Raw genomic sequence first — 23,953 nt, forward strand, 5'->3', positions numbered from 1 at the left:
CTGTTAGTATTAACCTGCTAATCATTATTTGAAGAAACTCCAAAAATACATTAACATTAACTGTACTTTTTGTGTTGAGCATCCAGAAACAGTCTTACATTTATGTTGGCATTGTTTACATGTAAATAAATGATTTGTTTGGATGTATGTTCATAGTTTTATAATTGTTAATATTCTTGATGACTTTAGTTTTGTTATGGGAGAGTGTTTCCTTAACTATAATAGGGATAAAGAAACAGAATTTTACCTCGTAATATCGAATTGTGCAAATGTAAAATTCATATTCATGAATGGAAATTCATGAATAAAAAAAACACTCTTCCGTGTTGTCTATAAGGAATTAGAACAGTACATTTTACATTCTTCTAATAAGAAAGATGCTAATTAGCTAATCTTCTAATCTGTAATTTGTTGTACCCCCTAGCATATGTTATAATTGTCTGTTTGTATACTTATTGTATGTATACTGGTTTGTCTGCAATAAATAAAAAAATTAAAAAGACAAAAAAAAAATACACGTACTGTCGCTCTCTGATGACGTCTTTCCGGAATGTGCGGGACGCTGAGTTACAACACGTGGTTCGGGTACATAGAAGAAGTTGAAGATATCACTTTACATTTGGAGTGTTTTCGCTTATTGTTCATCGTCTACCTGTGTGTCAGATAACCTGCCAAAATGGTGAAGCCACGGTTCAAGGGGAAAAGCACGATAAACACCTCGGCGGCCAGCAGTAATCCTGGTAAGTTACAGTCCTTGCGCGGTGTAACGTTACTGTTTGTTTATAGCTAATGTTAACTAGCTAACGTTAGTTGGCTAAGCCGATAGACTTTCTCTCTGAAAATACGAAATGGACAGATCCAACCTTACCTAACTAACGTTATCTATGCAGAAACATTTGCTCCATATGTGACATTCGTGTTAGCTACAAATTGAAAAGTATACAATATGTTTGGCACTGACATAATTAGTTCGCTACAGTAACTACCTAATTTAGCTACACATTATGTCTAACGTTATGCCAAAAACACAACACAACTTCCATAACAACATTGAGAACTACACGTTATATGGATTTCCAATATTGTTCTGACACTGACAATTAATTAACCCGAAATACCACCACCTATAGTCTCCAACACTGTGTGTGACATGAAATTGCTAAATCACCGTAACTTTACCTTATGAGACTACCTTTTACAGACCGACCCAAGACTCCTGCAGGTTCAGGCAACAGCATGAGGGACCGAGCAACTGTCAGGCGTCTGAATATGTACAGACAAAAGCAGAGATGGTAAATGATGGGTGGGGGAAAAATGTGACACTTCCCCTGTGACTTACATATTTCCTATAATGCTAGTGTAACGCTCAGGTCAGGGGTTGACACATTACCCAGATAGAGCACACTAGTTCCTGGAATTCCAAAGTTAGCTCATCTTCATTCTTTCTTGTTTAAAATGATTGTTTTGTAATATATTTGACTGTAACATCCTTTGCCATTAGCAACAACCGAGGCCAGGTGATCAAGCGTTTGTCGTACCAGTCCACTGTTTCTGATGGGACACAGGCCAGAGTGGAGCCCAACATCAAATGGTTTGGTGAGTAGTGCTGTTAACAGCAATTTGTCTAACAATTGATCAGCTCTGAGCAAGTTCAAACTGTATACAGAATGGCAAAGTTCTTGTCAATAATGACTGGCAAACTCTTGATTTAACAAATCAGTTTTTATGCCTTTTTGAAAAATATCTGTATGAGAGATAAGATGGTAGCCTCAACTCACACACACACTGGATAATTCTTCCCCTCTGGTCTCCTCTGTCTCAGCAAACACTCGGGTGATCAAGCAGTCGTCTCTACAGAAGTTCCAGGATGAGATGGGTGCAGTGAAGAAGGACCCATACCGCGTGGTGATGAAACAGAGCAGGCTGCCCATGTCACTCCTGCACGACAGAGTCAAGGCACACGTAAGTACCAAACAGGGTCGTATTAATTTGGGCACACTATAGTGTGGTCACGATACCAGCATTTTGACCTCGATAGCAGGTCTAGTATCATGATATGGAAACAATACCGTTGCAAAAATGTCACCGCATAACCACTGGTCGTAATTTTTTAAAAACATATGTTGATAACTAGTTTTATTAAACCTTCATTTAGTACATCTAAAATAATATATTCAATTTCTTTCAAAAAGTAAAACACCGTATAAATAACCCCCTAGAGTTGGGGGTTTGTGTGTGTGAGAGTGAGAGACTTATTATATATCCTAGATGTGACAGACACTTCAAAATGTAAAAAACATTTTTACTGTCATTTTTGCCATTTGTGAATGTGCTATTCAATTTGTTACTATGGACTACAGTAGTAAAGGCCAAATTCAATATTTATCACATTTTTATACTCTTAAGCATTAAATAACAGAAGAATATCTCTTCTAAAATGTAATTTGACATACAGTATCATGGTTAATATAATCATCGTTGGCCATAATATTGGGTCAAATGACATTCATTAGACCTATGATCCATTTTTCATTACAGCTAAATCATTTTAATAGTTCCAAAACAATGTAAAAAAAAGTATTTGAGGGTCATTTCTGAAGCTTCTATACTGCAGTAGTCTACACCCCTCATACTCGACCCTGGACCTCGAAGCCAGTTCCACTGCTTGTTTTCATTGTTACCCTCTAATAAAGCACCGATTTAGACCCGGCAGACCAGGTGGGTATAATACATTTTCAAGTAGAACAGCAAACCAGCAGGCTCCCGACCTCGTATGGTAAGAGTTGGTCTACGCAGTACACACCATAGGAATACAATGGATTTTTACATAGCATACTACAATTCCAAGAGTGCACTTTAACTCCCAGGGTGAAATGCACCGCCCAGGAATGCTGGCTAGCAAGCCCAGACAAATGCTAAATAGTCTAAATATATTGCATTCATACTTCTGTTATGCAGCTAACGAGTGCTCAGCATATGTGGGAACTCCTTCAAGACTGTTGGGAAAGCAACCTCATGAGGCTGGTTGAGAGAATGAAGTGCAAAGCTGTCATCATGCAAAGGGTGGATACTTTGAAGAATCTTAAATATGAAATTACTTTGTTGGTTACTACATGATTCCATATGTATTATTTCATAGTGTTCAGGTCTTCACTATTATTTTACAATGTAGAAAATAGGAAAAATAAAGGAAAAACCCTGGAATGAGTTGTGTCAACTTTGACTGGTACTGTGTGTTCGTCATTGTCACTCAAATCATTCAAATGTAGTTGCTAGTAGAATAAGATTACAATGCAAATGTTCTGTGTACAGTGGCAAGAAAAAGTATGAACCCTTTGGAATTTGACATAAGTCACACCAATATCCGAACTCGGTGTGCTTAAACTAATAACACACAAATGTTATTTTTCTTGTCTATTTTGAATACACCATTTAAACATTCACAGTGTAGTTTGGAAAAAGTGTGAACCCCAAGGCTAATTACTTCTCCAAAAGCTAATTGGAGTCACGAGTCAACTAACCTGGAGTCCAATCAATGAGACAAGATTTTGGTTAGACCTGCCCTGCCCCGCCCCATGAAAAAATACTCATAAAATGTTAGTTTCCTGTTCACAGGAAGCATTGTCTGATGTGAACCATGCTTTGAACAAAAGAGATATCAGAAGACCCAAGATTAAGAATGGTTGACTTGCATAAAGCTGGAAAGGGTTACAAAAGTATCTAAAAGCTTTGATGTTCATCAGTCCTGCAAAGATGACTGCAAGAGCACAGCTCAGAATGCTCAATGAGGTTAAGAAGAATCCTAGCGTGTCAGCTAAAGACTTACAGAAATCTCTGGAACATGCTAACGTCTCTGTTGACGAGTCTACAATAAGTAAATCACTAAACAAGAATGGTGTTAATGGGAGGACGCCATGGAAGAAGCCACTGCTGTCCAAAAAATCATTGCTGCACGTCTGAAGTTCATAAGTACACCTGGATGTTCAGTTGTTTTGAAGGAAGGAACATACAACACTGTGTGGAGAAAAAAAGGCACAGCACACCAACATTAACCTCATCTCAACTGTAACTATGGTGTTGGGAGCATCATGGTTTGGGGCTGCTTTGCTGCCTCAGGGTCTGGACAGCTCGCTATCATCGATGGGAATTCATTTTTCCAAAGTTTATTAAGACATTTTGTAGGAGAATGTAAGACTATCTGTCCATCAATTGAAGCTCAACAGAAGTTGGGTGACGCAATGGGACAGCAATCCAAAATATAGAAGTAAATCAGCAACAGAATGGCTTGAACAGAAGAAAAAATGCTTTATGGAGTGGCCCAGTCAGTCCTGACCTCAACCCGATTGAGATGCTGTGGCATGACCTCGAGCGTTTCACACCAGACATCCCAAGAATATTGCTGAACTGAAAGTTTTGTAAAGAGGACTGGTCCAAAATTCCTCCTGACCATTGTGCAGGTCTGATCCTCTACTACAGAAAACATTTGGTTGAGGTTATTGCTGCCAAATAAGGGTCAACCAGTTATTAAATCCAAGGATTCACATACTTTTCCCACCCTGCACTGTGAATGTTTACACAATGTGTTCAATAAAGACATGAACAATTGGATGAAGAGCAGATACAATTTAATGTAGAAATCCAGGTAATTCTAAAGGGTTCACATACTATTTCACAGTGGGGAGAAAAAGTTTGTCGTTTTGGAACTTAACCTCCCTTGCACTGCTTTGTGGCACCTTTTGCTTAGTAGTTTCGGTTGGCTGGCCCTCATGCTCTGTACGCAAAATATTCCCATTGTGCGCTTCTGGAGACAGTTTCGTCAACAAGCTGGGGTTGTGGAGGTATGATGTTTTAGTTTGAGGAAGCCATGCTGTCAGTATTTTCTCTCGCTCTCCTCTCTCTTTTGCGACTGAAAATGAAAAGTGTTTCAGATGTTTGTCTTCTGTTTGGTGCCTAATGAATACAACCCGGTCAAATTAGTACATCCAAGTGACCCACACTGGGGTGGAGTTGACTACTTGATGCTGAGCAGATGGCACTTTCCCCACTGTGCTTTCATATGATGTTTTTGACTACAGGGAGTATCGATTGTGTTCAATCCCACACAATGTTATTCAATATTGTCCCATCTGGCAAAACTGTAGCTGTCTGTCTTGTGTAGTCACTGTGATTATAAATGTGCATTTTTATTATTATTATTAGATCCCTATTAGCTTTTGCAGAAGCAGCAGCAGCTACAAAAAACTCTAAACAGTAACAACTCTGATAGACAAGTCACACATTTTTAATACAAATATATACAAACAATACTACACTTTTATACAAACACAACCCTCAAACAAGAGACTGGCATGCATGTTGTTAGTTCTGTATGTACAGTTAAGGGCAAGGGGTGCTGCTCTGTTTTGAGCCAGCTGCAGCTTTGCTAGGTCTTTCTCTGCTGTACTTGACCATATTACAAGACGACAGTAATCATGATGGGACAAGATCAGAGCCTGAAAAAACAGTACAGTTGATTTGTGTTAAACACAGACAACCCTCCCCATCTTCACAACTTTGGCAATATGACTTGACCGTGATAATTGACCATCCAATGTTATAACTTGGAGTTTAGCGTCCTCGACTTGCTCAATGGTCACACCTTTATTTGCAACTCTAGTTGAGGTTTCGGTCTTAGAAATTGTTTGGAACCAAATACAATGCTTTTAGTTTTAATGTATTTAAGAGTTTATTATGAATTACCCATTCTGATGCTGACAAACTCCTTTTTTTTTAGAATTTCGGTGAGTTCTCTGGCTTTGGTTGCTGAAATGTAGCGTGTGGACTCATCCGCATACATAGTCATTATAGCTTTGGGTAAAATCGTTTGTTTAAAAAAGTAAATAGATGAGTAACGGCCCAAGACGACTGCCCTGAGGGACACTGCACATACTTTTGGCCATGTAGTGTATGCGAACAGCTCATTCCAAAATCATGGCAAATAATATGGAATTGGTCCCCGCTTTGCTGCTATGACATCCTCCATGCTTCTGGGGAGGCTTTCCACTTAGATGTTGGAACATTTCTGCAAGGACTTGCTTCGAGCATTAGTGAGATCAGGCGCTAATGTTGGCCGATTAGGCCTGGCTCGCAGTCGGCGTTCCAATTCATTCCAAAAGTGTTTGGTGGGGTTGAGGTCAGGGCTCTGTGCAGGCCAGTCAAGTTCTTCCACACCGATCTCGACAAACCATTTCAGTATGGACCTGGCTTTGTGCACCAGGGCATTGAAAGTAGCAGCTCGAGGTGGGCATAAATTTGGCAAATTTACTTGTTGGAAAGGTGGAATCCTATGACAGTGCCACGTTGAAAGTCACTGAGCTCTTCAGTAAGGCCATTCTACTGTTAATGTTTGTCTATGGAGATTGCATGGCGGTCTGCTCGTATTTTATACGCCCGTCAGCAACGGGTGTGGCTGAAATAGCCAAATCCATGTGCGTGTGTCTGCTCAAATGGTCAGAAACCTACTCCATGAGGGTGGTATGAGGGCCCGACGTCCACAGCTGGGGGTTGTGCTTACAGCCCAACACCGTGCAGGACGTTTGGCAATTGCCAGAGAACACCAAGATTGGCAAATTCGCCACTGGCGCCCTGTGCTCTTCACAGATGAAAGCAGGTTCACACTGAGCACGTAACAGACGTGCCAGAGTCTGGAGACGCCGTGGAGAACGTCCTGCTGCCTGCAACATCCTCCAGTATGACCGGTTTGGCGGTGGGTCAGTCATGGTGTGGGGTGGCATTTCTTTGGGGGGCTGCACAGCCCTCCATGTGCTCGCCAGAGGTAGCCTGACTGCCATTAGGTACCGAGATGAGATCCTCCGACCCCTTGTGAGACCATATGCTGGTGCGGTTGACCCTGGGTTCCTCCTAATGCAAGACAATGCTAGACCTCATGTGGCTGGAGTGTGTCAGCAGTTCCTGCAAGAGGAAGGCATTGATGCTATGGACTTGCCCGCCCGTTCCCCAGACCTGAATCCAATTCAGCACATCTGGGACATCATGGGCTTCATCCACCAGTTGCACCACAGACTGTCCAGGAGTTGGCGGATGCTTTAGTCCAGGTCTGGGAGGAGATCCCTCAGGAGACCATCCGCCACCTCATCAGGAGCATGCCCAGGCATTGTAGGGAGGTCATACAGGCACGTGGAGGCCACACACACTACTGAGCCTCATTTTTGGCTTGTTTTAAGGACATTACATCAAAGTTGGGTCAGCCTGTAGTGTGGTTTTCCACTTTAATTTTGAGTGTGCCTCCAAATCCAGACCTCCATGGGTTGATAAATTTGATTTCCATTGATCATTTTTGTGTGATTTTGTTGTCAGCACATTCAACTATGTAAAGAACAAAGTATTTAATAAGAATATTTCATTCATTCAGATCTAGGATGTTATTTTAGTGTTCCCTTTATTTTTTTGAGCAGTGTATGTACACACACAAAAGTATATCTGATGTTAGAACACTTTCTTGGTTCTGTTGAATAAATAACTTTGCAACCATGTGATGTAAAGCCATAGCAAGTGAGGTTTTTTCTTTTTCCCCCAATTTATGATCAATAAAATTAAAGGCTTCACTGAAATCTATCATTTTATTATCCATTTATTTTAAACATCAGTCATCTGAGTCAGTGCAGTACAAGTTGAGTGCCATTCTCCTTATTTTTGCTGAAAGTCAGTAGTTAACTTATTGTAAAATCAGTACTCTGTATTCCTCAGGTAGCCAATTTCTTAGAGCCTGGTTACACCAGATTGAGCGATCTTTCGGGTTTAACCAGGCTATATTTGTGACCTATTGGCCCATTCCCGCTTGTTTTGCTCCTCTTCACAGTGAACCAATCTGCCTGTATCGCGTTGTTTTGCAAGAAATAGTTTAATGCAGTCGGCCAACTTTGCACCCCTGCCACCGGTGATTTTGCTACACGGCATTCCTGTAGATAGTTCTAAAACCATTATTTTCAACTGTAATAGTCTATGCATTATGAGGATTCCTGCTATGAAAGTATCTGCCTGTTTTGTGGCCGGCTGCTGTGTGTGCGAGTCACTCCTAACTGTGCGCATGGTGGAGGGAGAGAGGCATTTTGAGAAGCTCAAAACGCTACTACAGGAAAATGTACAGTTTTCAAAGCTTCTACTGTTTGTTACATCGAGTAGCCTTCGCCTAGTGCTGGAAATTATATGTATGTATAGTTGAAGTCTGAAGTTTACTTAGCCTTAGCCAAATACATTTAATCCCTGTAAAAATTCCCAGTCTTAAGTCAGTTAGGATCATCACTTTATTTTTTTGAATTTTACCCCTTTCCCCCCCCAATTTCTTGGAATCCAATTGTTTAGTAGCTACTATCTTGTCTCATCGTCTATCCCGAGCCTGTACGGGAGTTGTAGCGAAGGTTGAAATTCATGCGTCCTCCAATTCACAACCCAACCAAGCCGCACAGCGCGCATCCAACCCGGAAGCCAGCTGCACCAATGTGTCGGAGGAACCAACGTGCACCTGGCGACCTGGTTAGCGTGCACTGCGCCCGGCCCGCCACAGGAGTTGCTGGTGCACGATGAGTCAAGGATATCCCTACCGGCCAAGCCCTCCCTAACCCGGACGACGCTGGGCCAATTGTGCGTCGCCCCACGGACCTCCTGGTCGCGGCCGGTTGCCGGTTGCAACAGAGCCTGGGCGCAAACCCAGAGTCTCTGGTGGCACAGCTGGTGCTGCAGTACAGCGCCCTTAACCACTGCGCCACCCGGGAGGTTTATTTTAAGAATGTGTCAGAATAATAGTAAAGATAATTATTTCAGCTTTTTCACATTCCCAGTGGGTCAGAAGTTTACATACTCTATTGGTATTTGGTAGATTAAATTGTTTAACTTGGGTCAATAAGTTGGATGAATTTTGGCCCATTCTTCCTGACAGGTTTGTAGGCCTCCTTGCTCGCACATGCCTTTTCAGTTCTTTGCCCGCAAATTTTCTATGGGATTGAGGTCAGGGTTTTGTGATGGCCACTCCAATACCTTGACTTTGTTGTCCTTAAGCCATTTTGCCACAACTTTGGAGGTCATTGTTAATTTGAAAGACCCATTTGCGACCGAGCTTTAACTTCCTGACTGATGTCTTGAGATGTTGCTTCAATATATCCACATAATTGTCCTGCCTCATGATGCCATCTATTTTGTGAAGTGCACCAGTCCCTCCTGAAGCAAAGCACCCCCACAACATGAAGCTGCCACCCCCACGCTTCACGGTTGGGGTGATGATCTTCGGCTTGCAAGCCTCCCCATTTTCCTCCAAACGATGGTCATTATAGCCAAACAGCTCTATTTTTGTCATCAGAGGACCAGAGGACATTTCTCCATGTGCAGTTGCAAACTGTAGTCTGGTGTTTTTATGTTAGTTTTGGAGTGGTGGCTTCTTCCTTGCTGAGTGGCCTTTCAGGTTATGTTGACTTAGTACTCGTTTTACTGTGGGTATTGATACTTTTGTACCTGTTTCCTCCAGCATCTTCACAAGGTCCTTTTTGCTGCTGTTCTGGGATTGATTAGCACTGTTCGCACCAAAGTATGTTCATCTCTAGGAGACAAAACGCGTCTCCTTCCTGAACGATATGACGGCTGCGTGGTCCCATGGTGTTTTATACTTGCGTACTATTGTTTGTACAGATGAATGTGGTACCTTAAGGTGTTTGGAAATTGCTCCCAAGGATGAACCAGACTTGTGGAGGTCTACAATTAGTTTTTTCTGAGGTCTTGGCTGATTTCTTTTGATTTTCCCATGATGTCAAGCAAAGAGGCACTGAGTTTGAAGATAGGCCTTGAAATACATCCACAGATACACCTCCAAGTGACTCAAAATGTCAGATGCTTCTAAAGCCATGACATAATCTTCTGGAATTTTCCAAGCTGTTTAAATGCACAGTCAACTTACTGTATGTAAACGTCTGACCCACTGGAATTGTGATACAGTGAAATAATCTGTCTGTAAACAATTGTTTGAAAAATTACTTGTGTCATGCACAAAGTAGATGTCCTAACCGACTTGCCAAAACTATAGTTTGAAGTGGTTGAAAAATGAGTTTTAATGGCTTCAACCTAAGTGTATGTAAACTTCCAACTTCAACTGTATGTATTAAAAAAATGATTGTAGGACATTAGCCCACATTTTACTGATGGATTAATCAATTATCCTACATGGCTATATATAAACACTATCATATTTATAGTTATCAATCTAGCTAGATGTTTTGAGATCCCTCTTCCTTTGGATGTAAGTATTATAGCTTATAGGCCAATATGCACAAAGAGCAAAAAATACATCTCATAATTCTGGATCCTATTTTGACAGGTTTCATATCAAAATATCAATCATGCACTCCCTGTATATGTTAGATGAAATAATAGCTTTTTTTGATCAAAGTCTACCATCTCTGTATTACTTGTCACTGAGTAATTGTCCAGAGCCCTGCCACTAATGTGCAGTGAGTGTCCTTGTATTTGTTATCAAGCAACATGGTCAAATGTATCACTATTTGACTTATTGTCCATTTCGCCCTGCTAAAAACGCCCCAAATGTCTCCAAGCAACACTTCTGTCCAGTTCTTCATGTTCTCTCTGAACATTGTTGTTGACTGAGTTTCAGTGTTCTTTTCCCTCTAAATAGCTCCATATGCGTGTAAGACCTTTCAAGATGCTCAAAGCTGTTGGAGATGAATGGCCTTTTCCTTTTTTACTCTCCCTGCTTTCCCCACTCCTCCTTCCTTCTCTTGCCATTTTATGTCTTAAGCCATTTCAGGGATTTGAGCCCCATGCCAAAGCAATGTGAGCAAGTCCAGATATGTTGCATAAATTATTTTTAATTGGATGTCAATTTTGGTTCTCTATCTTTTGATCTGTTCCTGATCTTCACTGTTTGTTGGCAGAGTGTTCTCTCGCCATGGTCTTTGTCAGGTCTCTTATTCTATTTTATGGTGATGTTTTCACCATAGTTTCTGTCTTCAGTCGGTAACACGTATTTGGAGTTTTTGCTCCCCTTCAAGGATTTTTTGTTGTCATTTACTGTTAATTTTAAAAGCCAGGGTTAGCAATAGAATACTGCAAAAAAAGACCAGAAGGGGTGGAAGAAGGAAACGGGAGGTGATAGACGCATAGTTTTAGAAAGAACAACCTCCAAAACATCCTGGCGGGTAGTCAAAGTGAAGCTGAAATCTTAAACATCATTGCTTTTGACAAGATCCATAAACTGTTTGTTTTCTGTTTCTCTCCGTGTTGCAATAGGACTAAGGCTTCCTTTTACGGCTGTGTTGGAGGGTAATTTAACTCCTAATCAGATCTGGCACAGACAATGCAGTTTATTGACCGTTTCACTGCGTACTTGGGGTTCTGTGTGTTGTGTGTGTTCTCCACCGTTGTTTATTGGTGGAACCCCTGGAACATGGCCACCAGCTCCGTCGCATAAAGCTTTGCGGTTTGCACCAACTAATTATAACCTAACATATACCTCACACGGAACACACATGGAATTCTACATCACTGTTCTTTCTCTCCACCACTGTTCCACCCAAGAGTTTTGTTCCAGCTGTAACCCCCTCCAAGCCGTTATGTTTTAGTTCTGCTTGTTTCTTCGCAGTGAGAGAAATAAGCTGTTGCTTTAGTGGAAGCATTTATTTTGCATTGCATGCACCATTACAAAGCCACACTATACAACGCAGGCGGCCATAAATCTGTTGTGCGAGCACAGAGCTGCTCTCCTCCAGCCCCCCAGGGTTGTGGTTTGTCTGTTAGGCAGCTGAACAACTTGCAGACGTTACGTTTTGAGGACACTTGTGGTTGTAGAGCTCAGACACCCATTGAAAACCATAATAAGAGAGTGCAGCACAGACGTAATTGCGTCTATCGTCCTACATTTCCACATCCGTCTTTCACATCTATCGTAAAGTCTTCCCCTTGTCTGTCTTCCGAATGTCTCCCTCCTGCTGCTTCTCTCAGGAAGCAGCTGTGATAGAATGGCCTCTCAAATAGATTGCAAAAGCCCCTTTTTCTCCTCCTGTTATCTAACCAATGCAGTCTGTCAAGCAATTTTGTCTAAATTATCTCTCCCCATCTCCCCCCCTGGCCACCATCTTCTGCAGAACTCTAAGGTACACATCCTGGACACCGAGGGCTTTGAGACCACGTTCGGGCCCAAGGCGCAGCGTAAACGACCCAGCCTGATGGTGGGAGACGTGAAGGACCTGGCAGAACAGGCCGAGGTCTCGGCACAGACCTACAGCGCTGAGAAGGACCGCGACCTGGTCACCGAGGACGACGGGGTCAGGTAAGTGCAGAAGCTCCTGTCACTTTGGCACTGTTAATTCTGTCACTGGCTACTGTCACTGATGTCACTTTGACTGACAGTGACAATGCCTTCAAACAGTACTGTGCTTTTTCAGGTATTCAATGTCTACCAATAACTACTAACCATTTTCTATTTACTACTACCCCAATTCCATGATTGATACTTCATTTTCTTTGTTTTGATAATATAGCCTAGGTTTTGACTGTATGTCGGACCACATGAGCAGTTCCAGTCTGTGGTTATTGTTAGGGTGTGGGCACCTGTTGAACTGTATGTTATCTACACACAGAGAGGAAGCTCGTGAGGAGATCTTCAAGAAGGGCCAGTCGAAGAGGATTTGGGGAGAACTCTACAAGGTACAGCATCTTTCTATCAGATTGATATAGGAATGTTTATTGTAGTTCACCTTGATCTTTCCTAATAGATACTGCGTACGGTGCAGGTATCAGGGATGCGAACTTGCCACTGTATGTTTCTCATATGGAAATTAATGACAGAAAGCGTCCCTGCGCTTCCTACAAATAGAATATCAAAGTTCAGAGCGTGATGTCCAATATGGCATAACGGAACTCTTCATCCAATAAAATCACGTGTGATGGCTGTGAGCAGCTCTCCGCATCCCCTAACTAGCCATTAGTCTACTCAGCTGCTTTTCTCCCATTCTTTCTGTTCAGCTCTATCAGTTAAAAAAAAAATGTTATTTAGCCTTGATGGCGAGCTGGGGTGTGCAGGCAGTTATGGGGTTGAATATGCATCTTTTCATTTCAGCTGTAAGGCTAAAGCAGGCCAGTCTGACTAAGCTTTGTTGTCATGGAGCCTCAGAGTCACTGCCATAGAGGGAAAATGGAGCACAGTGACAGTCATGCTTATACCTTTACATCACTGAAAATAAAGTTCCAAACCACTTTTTACTGCAAATTGGGGCTAATGTTATATAATTTTATAAATCATGTCACGGGCTGTTTTTATACTACTCATGGGCCGCAAGTTTTTGGTTTGATAACAAGCAACCTTGTTTAGTCATGTTAGCTAACAACATGGTACCATGGTTATGCACACATTTTGCTGGCACAGGGATAAAGGAATAGGGATAGATGCTTCAAACGTAGGCTGCATATGCATAATCAATGTAATTCTAAGCTAAATCTGAATAAAAATGTATTTTTCTGGTGTTCCTTAAATTCTGTTTGGCGCCTAACATTTGGGAGGAGTGTGTGAGGGATGTGTGAATGAGTGAGCGGGAAAGAGGATCATTATGCATTTATACTCCTTCCTACATTGAGGCCTTTAAATATGAGCAAATCAGCTATTTTCTGCCTTGGCCTTTTCTATTTTATCGTATGAAGTTGGTATTTTAACAACCTCTTTCTGGCACATTTTTGGGCCCTCATCGGTTTGCATCCCTGAAGTATAGGGATTTTAGATCAACTAAGAACTCTCAAACCCTGAATCTGCTTCCTCTCTCAATCTCACTCCTTAACCCGCAGGTGATAGACTCGTCAGACGTCATCATACAGGTGCTGGATGCCCGCGACCCCATGGGTACGCGCTCGCAGAGCATCGAGACCTACATGAGGAAGGAGAAGCCTTGGAAGCACCTGATCTTCGTGCTCAACAAGTGCGACCTCATCCCCACCTGGGTCACGGTAAGAGACCCCTTTATCCTGAGACAAATACACGTGTAGTGGGGTAATAATTATCGTATATGAGGATTACACTGAACAAAAATATCAATGCAATATTTAAAGTGTTGGTCCCATGTTTCATGAGCTGAAATAAGAGCCCAGAAATGTTCCATACGCTCAAATTTTGTGCACAAATGTGTTTACATCCTTGTTAGCATTTATTTTTTGCCAAGATAATCCATCCTCCTGACAGGTGTCGCATATCTAGAAGCTGATTAAATAACATGATCATTACACAGGTGCACCTTGTGCTGGAGACAATACAAAGCCAGTAAAAAAGAAGGTCCGTACACTGTTAAAGGCCTGTCTCTAAATGTGCAGTTTTGTCACACAATGCTACAGATGTCTCAAGTTTTGAGGGAGATATGAATTGGCATGCTGAATGCAGGAATGTCCACCAGAGCTGTTGCCAGAGCATTGAATGTTAATTTCTCTACCATAAGCCGCCTCCAAAATCATTTGCGAATTTAGCAGTAAATCCAACTGGCCTCAACTGCATACCACTTGTAACCACGCCAGCCGAGGACCTCTACATCTGGCTTTTTCAACTGCGGGATCGTCTGAGACACCCGGACAGCTGATGAAACTGGGTTTGCACAACCAAAGAATTTCTGAACAAACTGTCAAACTGTCTCTGCGTGCTCGTCGTCGTCACCAGGATCTTGACCTGACTGCTTTTCAGTGTCGTAACTGACTTCAATGGGCAAATGCTTACCTTTGATGGCCACTGTCACAATGAAAAGTGTGCTCTTCAGGGGTGAATCCCGGTTTCAATTATACCAGGCAGATGGCAGACCGCGTGTTTGGGTGAGCGGTTTGCTGATGTCAATGTTGTGAACAGAGTGCCCCGTGGTGGGGTTGTGGTATTGGCAAGGCATAAGCTACGGACAACGAACACAATTGTATTTTATTGATGGTCATTTGAATGTGTGGAGATACCATGACAAGATCCTGAGGTCTGTTGTCGTGGAATTCATCCGCCGCCATCAACTCATGTTTTAGCATGATAATGCACGGCCCCATGTCGCAAGGATCTGTACACAATTCCTGGAAGCTGAAAATGTCTCAGTTCTTCCATGGCCTCCATACTCACCAGATTGAGAATTTTTGGGATGCTCTGGATCGACGTGTACAACAGCATGTTCCAGTTCCCGCCATTATCCAGCAACTTCTCACTGCCGTTGAAAAGGAGTGGAACAACATTCTACAGGCCACAATCAATATTCTGATCAACTCTATGCTAAGGAGATGCGTCGTGCTGCATGAGGAAAATGGTGATCACACCAGATATGGACTGTTTTTCTGATCCACTCCCCTACCTTTTTTAAAAGTTATCTGTGACCAGCAGCTGCGTATCTGTATTCCCAGTCGTGGGAAATCCATAGATTAGGGCCTAATGAATGTATTTAAAATGACTGATTTCCTTATAGGAACTGTAACTCAGTAAAATCTTTGAAATTGTTGCATGTTCCGTTGATATTTTTGTTCTGTGTATATACACCTCCCGTACGTCTCATAATAAGACTAAGCAATTAAACTATTAAAATATGACTCCAAAAGATAAATGGCAATATGCATGAGACTATGTTTGAGTTAAAGTAATAGGCAATCAAGAAATGTCTAAATAGAAGTGTGTTTAGCCTCTAGCGTCGAGCAATCCCGTATCCGGGAGCGTAATCATAGCCTCAAGCTCATTACCATAACACAACGTTTCCTATTCATGAAAATCGCAAATGAAATGAAATAAATATATTGAAACACAAGCTTAGCCTTTTGTTAACAACACTGTCATCTCAGATTTTCAAAATATGCTTTAACCAAAGCTACACAAGCATTTGTGTAAGAGTATTGATAGCCTAGCATAGCATTAAGCCTAGCATTCAGCAGGCAACATTTTCACAAAAAACAAGAAAAGCATTCAAATAAAATCATTTACCTTTGAAGAACTTCGGATGTTTTCAATGATGAGACTCTCAGTTAGATAGCAAATGTTCATTTTTTCCCAAAAAGATTATTTGTGTAAGAGAAATAGCTCCGTTTTGTTCATCACGTTTGGCTAAGAAAAATAAACGAAAATGCAGTCAACACAACGCCGAAGTTTTTAGCTCCATAATATCGACAAACATGGCAAACGTTGTTTAGAATCAATCCTCAAGGTGTTTTTCACAATTCTATTCGATGAAAAATCATTCCTGGCAGTTGGTTTCTCATCAAAGGCAAAGCGAAAAATACTGCAGCTGGAGATTACGCAATAATTGCGACGGAGGACACCAAGCGACCACTGGTAGATGTAGTCTCTTATGGTCAATCTTCCAATGATATGCCTACAAATACATCACAATGCTGCAGACACCTTGGGGAAAACGTGGAAAACGTAAGCTGACTCCTAGCTCCTCCACAGCCATATAAGGAGTCATTGAAATGAGGCGGTTTCAAAAAATGCGGCACTTCCTGATTTATTTTTTATCCGGGTTTCGCCTGTAACATCAGTTCTGTGGCACTCACAGACAATATCTTTGCAGTTTTGGAAACGTCAGTGTTTTCTTTCCAAAGCTGTCAATTATATGCATAGTCGAGCATCTTTTCGTGACAAAATATCTTGTTTAAAACGGGAACGTTTTTCATCCAAAAATTTAAAAGAGCGCCCCCTATATCGAAGAAGTTAATGGCTTTGTAAAATGAGGCACAAAGCTTAAGTTGCAAGCATTACAAGGCATTATTCCAAGCCTATAGATCTTAACCTTAGCTTTCAAGACAAAGCATGAACAAATATGCCTATTAGGCCAGAGACCTAGAAGCCTAGGAAATGAGAATTGATCATACAACCTTCCTCCGTGGACTGGATACAGGATAAGAGGGCAAACAGACCTTGATTCCATTGATACCTTCTGAGGTGTAACCTTTTCAACCTAAAAACAACTACAATTGACCAATCAAACGACACCAAGTTTATAGTAACCTGATCACCAAGGCCCAATCTCAACAGGATGTCACAGCATTTAAAGGCTTGTGTGGAGTATGAGACCATTGTAAGTAAGACAGAATTCCTGAAGACAATAACCCCTTTGCATAGAGTAATTCCGTGTTCACCCTGTACAGATGAGTTACCACTTCTGACTCACTTCCCACTTCTGACACCATTTTTTGGGGGCTCCCGAGTGGCACAGCGGTCCAAGGCACTGAATCTGTGCTAGAAGCATCACTACAGACCCTGGTTCGATTCCAGGGTGTATCACAACCGGCTGTGTTTGGGAGTCCAATAGGGCGGTGTGCAAGTGGCCCAGCATTGTCCGGGTTTGGCTATCATTGTAAATAAGAATTTGTTCTTAACTGTTCTTAACCTAGTTAAATAAAGGTTTAAAAAAACACAGATCAAACATCCATATATTTTTTTTTTTTTTTTTTTTATTTTTTTTTTTACCTTTATTTAACCAGGCAAGTCAGTTAAGAACAAATTCTTATTTTCAATGACGGCCTGGGAACAGTGGGTTAACTGCCTGTTCAGAGGCAGAACGACAGATTTGTACCTTGTCAGCTCGGGGGTTTGAACTCACAACCTTCCGGTTACTAGCCCAACGCTCTAACCACTAGGCTACCCTGCCGCCCCATATATACAGTGCCTTGCGAAAGTATTCGGCCCCCTTGAACTTTGCGACCCTTTGCCACATTTCAGGCTTCAAACATAAAGATATAAAACTTATTTTCAACAACAAGTGGGACACAATCATGAAGTGGAACGACATTTATTGGATATTTCAAACTTTTTTAACAAATCAAAAACTGAAAAATTGGGCGTGCAAAATTATTCAGCCCCCTTAAGTTAATACTTTGTAGCGCCACCTTTTGCTGGGGAAATCTTTTTGTATCCAAATCCGGCTTTAAACTTCTTCACAACAGTATCTCGGACCTGCCTGGTGTGTTCCTTGTTCTTCATGATGCTCTCTGCGCTTTTAACGGACCTCTGAGATTATCACAGTGCAGGTGCATTTATACGGAGACTTGATTACACACAGGTGGATTGTATTTATCATCATTAGTCATTTAGGTCAACATTGGATCGTTCAGAGATCCTCACTGAACTTCTGGAGAGAGTTTGCTGCACTGAAAGTAAAGGGGCTGAATAATTTTGCACGCCCAATTTTTCAGTTTTTGATATGTTAAAAAAGTTTGAAATATCCAATAAATGTCGTTCCACTTCATGATTGTGTCCCACTTGTTGTTGATTCTTCACAAAAAAATACAGTTTTATATCTTTATGTTTGAAGCTTGAAATGTGGCAAAAGGTCGCAAAGTTCAAGGGGGCCGAATACTTTCGCAAGGCACTGTAGATAGCATCAGTTATCCTCGCCCTACAGCTCCAGGTGACAGAGAGCACATCAATTAGGGCCGAGCCCAGAGGTGAGGCCAAGTCACAAGGGCCGAGTCTCAAATCCAAGTCATGCATTCTGAGCAAATCAAGTAAAAAGAATCTGTACATGCAATGACTTAACCTTATGTCCCAAGGTCTCGATTTGTAGTTATGTCTGACTTTAAAAATAAAAAAAATCAAAAATAGATATTTTAGGTGTTTTTTTCATGTCTGTGAAGTTAGATTTAAAAAAAAAAAAGTAAATTTAAGTGAAAAATAAACTAGGAAGTTCTATTTGCAATCCAATCACAACAAATGCAGACCAATCAGAACACATGTCTTTGCCATCTCCCTTTTAAGTATGGTTTAGGCTAGTCTAACTAGCAATAATGGCACCCAAGCAAAAAACGGTGTCAAATCTTTTAATTAGATTTCACGTTGTTCAGTGATAACAGTAATTTGTCTGACCATAATACATTAAGAAATGTATCTGTTTTCTATTTTAGTAAAACCAGTGCTATTTTATAATTTATGTATTTATATGATTTACTCCATCGGCATCAGAGAAGATGATGCCTTACCCTAATGATACATTTCTAGACATACATTTTTCAATGGCCAACTGAATTGTGCATACTTGCAGGATATTTGATGGATTTGACATTCGCCTGGTTTGTAGGCTACAATCTATACACTTTCCTTTCATACTGACACACGTTCTGGGCAAACTATTTACAATTTCACATGGAGTAAATGTATGTCCATGTCTGTCTGACTTAGGTCTGTCTGTTTTGTCTTCAAACCAGAAACGCTGGGTAGCCGTGCTCTCCGCAGAGTACCCCACTCTGGCCTTCCATGCCAGCCTCACCAACTCGTTCGGCAAGGGCTCCCTCATCCAACTCCTCAGGCAGTTTGGCAAGGTAGGTACCACCTTCTCACACATGAGTCTCCCACTCCACACGGACCGAACTAAACTCCCCATTTGGTCAAAAGTAGGTCCCTAAGGGGCAGAGGTTGGTACAAATGGGCAACTTTTGTCATGGCGCCCTACTCTAACCACCCTTTTGAACGTGCGGCTCCACACAAGGTTCTCCCATCTGCTGCCGAGCTATTGTTGGTATGCACGGGCCATAAAACAGGGCCTTGGATGCTCAGAGGAGGCTTAGTTAACATAAATAAAGTTGAAAGGTATATCGCTGACACTTTCCCTGTTGGGTTAAGATAACCGTGTTGAGTAGAAAACATACTAAGGTTTCCATGATCTCTGTGTGTGTGTGTGTGTGTGTGTGTGAACTGAGGTTCTTTAGGCATTTGCCCCACTCCAGCGGTTTAAGTTGTTGGCCTCGGCTCACAGACATGTCAGAGAGATAACGAGGCAAAGAAACAGTTAAAATAAATGGCTGTTAGAATTGACCTTTCAGGACAAAGTGGAGAGACTAATATTTATACCTACCTCTTGGTTTTGACAGATTTTTCATCCATGGTGTAGACTTATCTGCTTCCAGTAGCTATTTTTCTCTGGTGAAAACAAGCTTTTTTAGATTACATGGTCATAAGTTTTATTAGTATTGGCCTCTGTCGAAGTGCTTTCTAGAGTTGTGGCTCTCCGGAATTGAAGACAGGGTAAGTTTAGACTATTGTTCAGGAAACTGCTATTTTAACTTGTTTTGCCTCTTCAGCTCCACACAGACAAGAAACAGATCAGCGTTGGATTCATTGGCTACCCCAACGTGGGAAAGAGCTCTGTCATCAACACTCTACGCTCCAAGAAGGTCTGCAACGTGGCACCCCTCGCCGGTGAGACTAAGGTATGGTATCATTCCCCTCAAGAATACCTTCAAAATAAAAACACTTGAACATAAGCCCATATTGATACCGGAGGTGTCATGAGCAAATGACATATGTCCATGTAATCTCAATAGAGGCCAATGCAGGGGGTACAATCTCACGCTATTCCCTTGATTGCTAAGAGAGCACACAAAATGGGATGTTGCAGGCAGCACTGTTTGTGTATCAATGTGCTACTCATAGCCTAAGTAACTTCCCGACGATGTGCTGAAGTGTATGTATTTAAACCCTTCGCCTCGACTATATACACTATCGTTCAAAAGTTTGGGGTCACTTAGAAATGTTTTAGTTTTCCATGAAAGCATACATGAAATGAGTTTGTCAAATTAATTGGAAATATAGTCAAGACGTTGACAAGGTTATAAATAATAATTGTGTCCTTCAAACTTTGCTTTCGTCAAAGAATCCTCAATTTTCAGCAATTACAGCCTTGCAGACCACCTTTTGGCATTCTAGTTGTCAGTTTTGTTGAGGTAATCTGAAGAGATTTCACCCCGTGCTTCCTGAACCACCTCACACAAGTTGGACTGGCTTGATGGGCATATCTTACGTACCACACAGTCAAGCTGCTCCCACAACAATAGGGTTGAGATGCGGTGACTGTGCTGGCCACTCCATTATAGACAGAATACCAGCTGACTGCTTCTTTCCTAAATAGTTATTGCATAGTTTGGTGCTGTTGTAGGAAATTGGCTCCAATTAAACGCCATCAACAGGGTATGGAATGGCGTTGCAAAATGGAGTGATAGCCTCCCTTCTTCAAGATAACCTGTACAAAGCTCCCACTTTACCACCACCAAAGCACCCCAGAGCATCACATTGCCTCCACCATGCTTGACAGATGGCGTCAAGCACTCCTCCAGAATCTTTTCATTTTTTCTGCCTCTCACGAATGTTCTTCTTTGTGAGCCGAACACTTCAAACTTAGATTTGTCTGTCCGTAACACTTTTTTCCAATCTTCCCCTGTCTAGTGTCTATGTTCTTTTGCCCATCTTTTTCTTTTTATTGGCCAGTCTGAGATATGGCTTTTTCTTTGCAACTCTGCCTAGAAGGCCAGCATCCCGGAGTCACCTCTTCACTGTTGACATTGAGACTGGTGTTTTAATAAAGCTGCCAGTTGAGGACTTGTGAGGCGTCTGTTTCTCAAACTAGACACTCTAATGTACTTGTCCTCTTGCTCAGTTGTGCACCAGGGCCTCCCACTCCTCTTTATATTTTGGTTAGAGCCAGATCTGTTCTGTGAAGGGAGTAGTAGACAGTGTTGTACAAGATCTTCAGTTTCTTGGCAATTTATCGCATGGAATAGCCTTCATTTCTCAGAACAAGAATAGACTGAGTTTCATACATGTCTACATTGTATTTCTGATCAATTTGATGTTATTTTAATGGACAAATCATTTGCTTTACTTTCAAAAACAAGAACATTTCTAAGTGACCCCAAACTTTTGAACGGTAGTGTACGTCTGATACCTGGCAGAGACGTGGCCAAAAAGCAAGAAAAACAATAACCCTCATCCTTCATTTCCTCTCTCTGGACCCGTTTATCCTGTTTGGAACCAAACGGTGGATCTGGAGGTCTGGAAACCCCACTGAGGGTCATACTATCGGAGTTGGCCGTCTGTTGCCAGAGCTGTGAGCGTGCAAAAAAGATCAGTTTTTTTCTCTCCCCTTTGGGATCTATCAGATCGGCGTGTAACCAGCAAGAGTTTATCGCCCAATGCAAGGTGGCTCTTGCCAGAGGCTGCTAGCGTCTGTCTGTCTGCCTTTGTCTGTGGCCAAACAAGGTTGTTCAGCATTGGGCTGGCCCTCCTCGCTCTCTCTCGCCCCGGTTGTTTGAATCGATGTGCAATGTGTTTCTGTGTATAAAAAAAAAAAAAGCTTGTCAAATATTTCCTTCCGTCGTCCAAATTGGGATATGAGTATTGGTTTTCAGGCAGAAGAGAAAAAGAAATGTGATTCTCAGTACAGTAGCCAGCTCCTCTCAAAAGCAGGGGAATAGACCTTCTTACCAGGGGTTGGAACTGAAATTATTTTCCAGTTGTTTCGTTCCTTTTCAAACCTCTGAAATCAATACTTTTTTTCCATTTACCTCAACATTAAATGACTTCACCAATGGATAGAACCGCTTGCTATGGAGCAGGCAGGCTATGCACATGCATTGGACAGACAAGTGTAGTGTAGGGTGCGGTATGTGACTGAAATTGGGAATCTTGTTCTTATGACATGCATTATCTGAATTAGGCCTACAGAAGTATACCCACAGAGGAGTGGCTTCTATGAAGGAACTTTGAATGTCTTTGAATTTCAGAGATTTGGCTTAACTAACGTTGGACCAGAGCTAGCCCTTAATCATGACGCTGTTCCATTACAGTACACACAATGCCGCCTATAGTTTGAGAGCTAGACCAGAGCTAGCTAGCTAACAAGCATATGTGCAGAGTGGCACCAGAATTAAAATTCAACTGTCTTACCTTTTTGTAGTTACAAAATTCAATGTGAAACGTGATAACTATAGTATCCTTAACTAGCATGGATTTAAAAAATATAGTTCCTTTCACTGATAATCATAAGAAATGAGATTCTATCCACTTCCTCATTATGTCCCCGTTGTTGCATAGAGATTTATAGAGCTAGTAATGTTTTCTGTCCCATTATGGCGTCTGTAAGCACACAGGCAGCGCCATTGAGACCAATACAACATTGCGATCTCTATGCAACAACTGGTCAGAGAATGAGGAAGTGGATAGAAACTCATTTCATATGATTATTGAAATTAACAAATGTATAAAATATTGATTACTATGTATAGATTTGTAAGACTATAAATGACCAACCACCCAGTTTTGGTGTAGTTAGGTCTATTTCCCTGCTTTTGAGAGGAGCTGGCTACTGTACCGGGAGATTTCCAGCAATTGCGCTAAGCGAACTTCAATCCCCAAACTGCACGCTGCCATATAAAAATGGTATTCATGAGTTCGTCTGACTGGTCGCCCCCCCAGGTAGTAGGGTAGAAAACAACACATCTGCCTCTCTGACCCTCAACATGGGGGCTCTCTGGGTGTGTGCTCCTGTACTCCCTGTTCACCCACAACTGAGCGGTCACGAGTCATGAAGGCAGTCAAATTCTGTGTGACCGTTTAGTCACGGTAATTAGGCTTCTCCAAGCTCTGATGCTGCTGATGATCATTAGTAGCCTGCCAAACTGCCAGGTACTGAGCACTCTATTGTCCCTTCTATTCACTCTGATATCGATGCAAATGTGATCAAAAATCTAATCAAATACTTCATGAGAGCTCATGTTGCGCAACATTTCTATAAGCTATGCAATTGTGTGAGAGAACAGCGTGATCGCTTCTATTAAAAGATAATCCCATCAGTTTTCTATAGGCTAGGCCTACTATATTAATTTCTCAACTTTCCTAATATTAAGCACATTGCTTGTCTTTGCAACAGGAGTATAGCCTACCTGGCTGGCATGAAAAATAAACCACGGGGGAAAGCGTCTTCCATTTGCTATTCAAGCATAGATGACGTGTATTTTTTTCCACCTACCCCTGTTTCGAGAGAGGTACATGGTAATGGTCCATTCTAAATCAAAACAAATTTCACATTTTATTTAGTATATGTAAAGACAAGATTTAATAAAAGCATTATATGCATAATCGCATTTGTGGTCACTTTTGAAAATGGTGTTTTCCCGCTAATGGAACATTTGAGAAATA

The 23,953-nt window shown here is 41.6% G+C and overlaps 1 protein-coding gene across 1 annotated transcript in view; it reads left to right on the forward strand.

Annotated features, from left to right (window-relative positions):
• The first annotated feature begins 508 nt into the window (after window positions 1-508).
• The window catches only part of gnl2 (guanine nucleotide binding protein-like 2 (nucleolar)), a 29,538-nt gene continuing 6,093 nt past the window's right edge, over window positions 509-23,953 (forward strand). The window contains exons 1-9 of the mRNA XM_021561508.3: window positions 509-740; window positions 1,202-1,292; window positions 1,502-1,596; window positions 1,823-1,962; window positions 12,144-12,328; window positions 12,639-12,705; window positions 13,837-13,995; window positions 19,189-19,302; window positions 20,062-20,190. Coding sequence (XP_021417183.1) covers window positions 677-740; window positions 1,202-1,292; window positions 1,502-1,596; window positions 1,823-1,962; window positions 12,144-12,328; window positions 12,639-12,705; window positions 13,837-13,995; window positions 19,189-19,302; window positions 20,062-20,190 — 1,044 coding nt within the window. The 5' untranslated portion in view covers window positions 509-676. The remainder of the gene's footprint in view (window positions 741-1,201; window positions 1,293-1,501; window positions 1,597-1,822; window positions 1,963-12,143; window positions 12,329-12,638; window positions 12,706-13,836; window positions 13,996-19,188; window positions 19,303-20,061; window positions 20,191-23,953) is intronic.

Source organism: Oncorhynchus mykiss, chromosome 2 (assembly GCF_057628025.1).
Source record: "Oncorhynchus mykiss isolate SJ-2025 chromosome 2, ASM5762802v1, whole genome shotgun sequence".
Taxonomy (NCBI): Eukaryota; Metazoa; Chordata; class Actinopteri; order Salmoniformes; family Salmonidae; genus Oncorhynchus; species Oncorhynchus mykiss.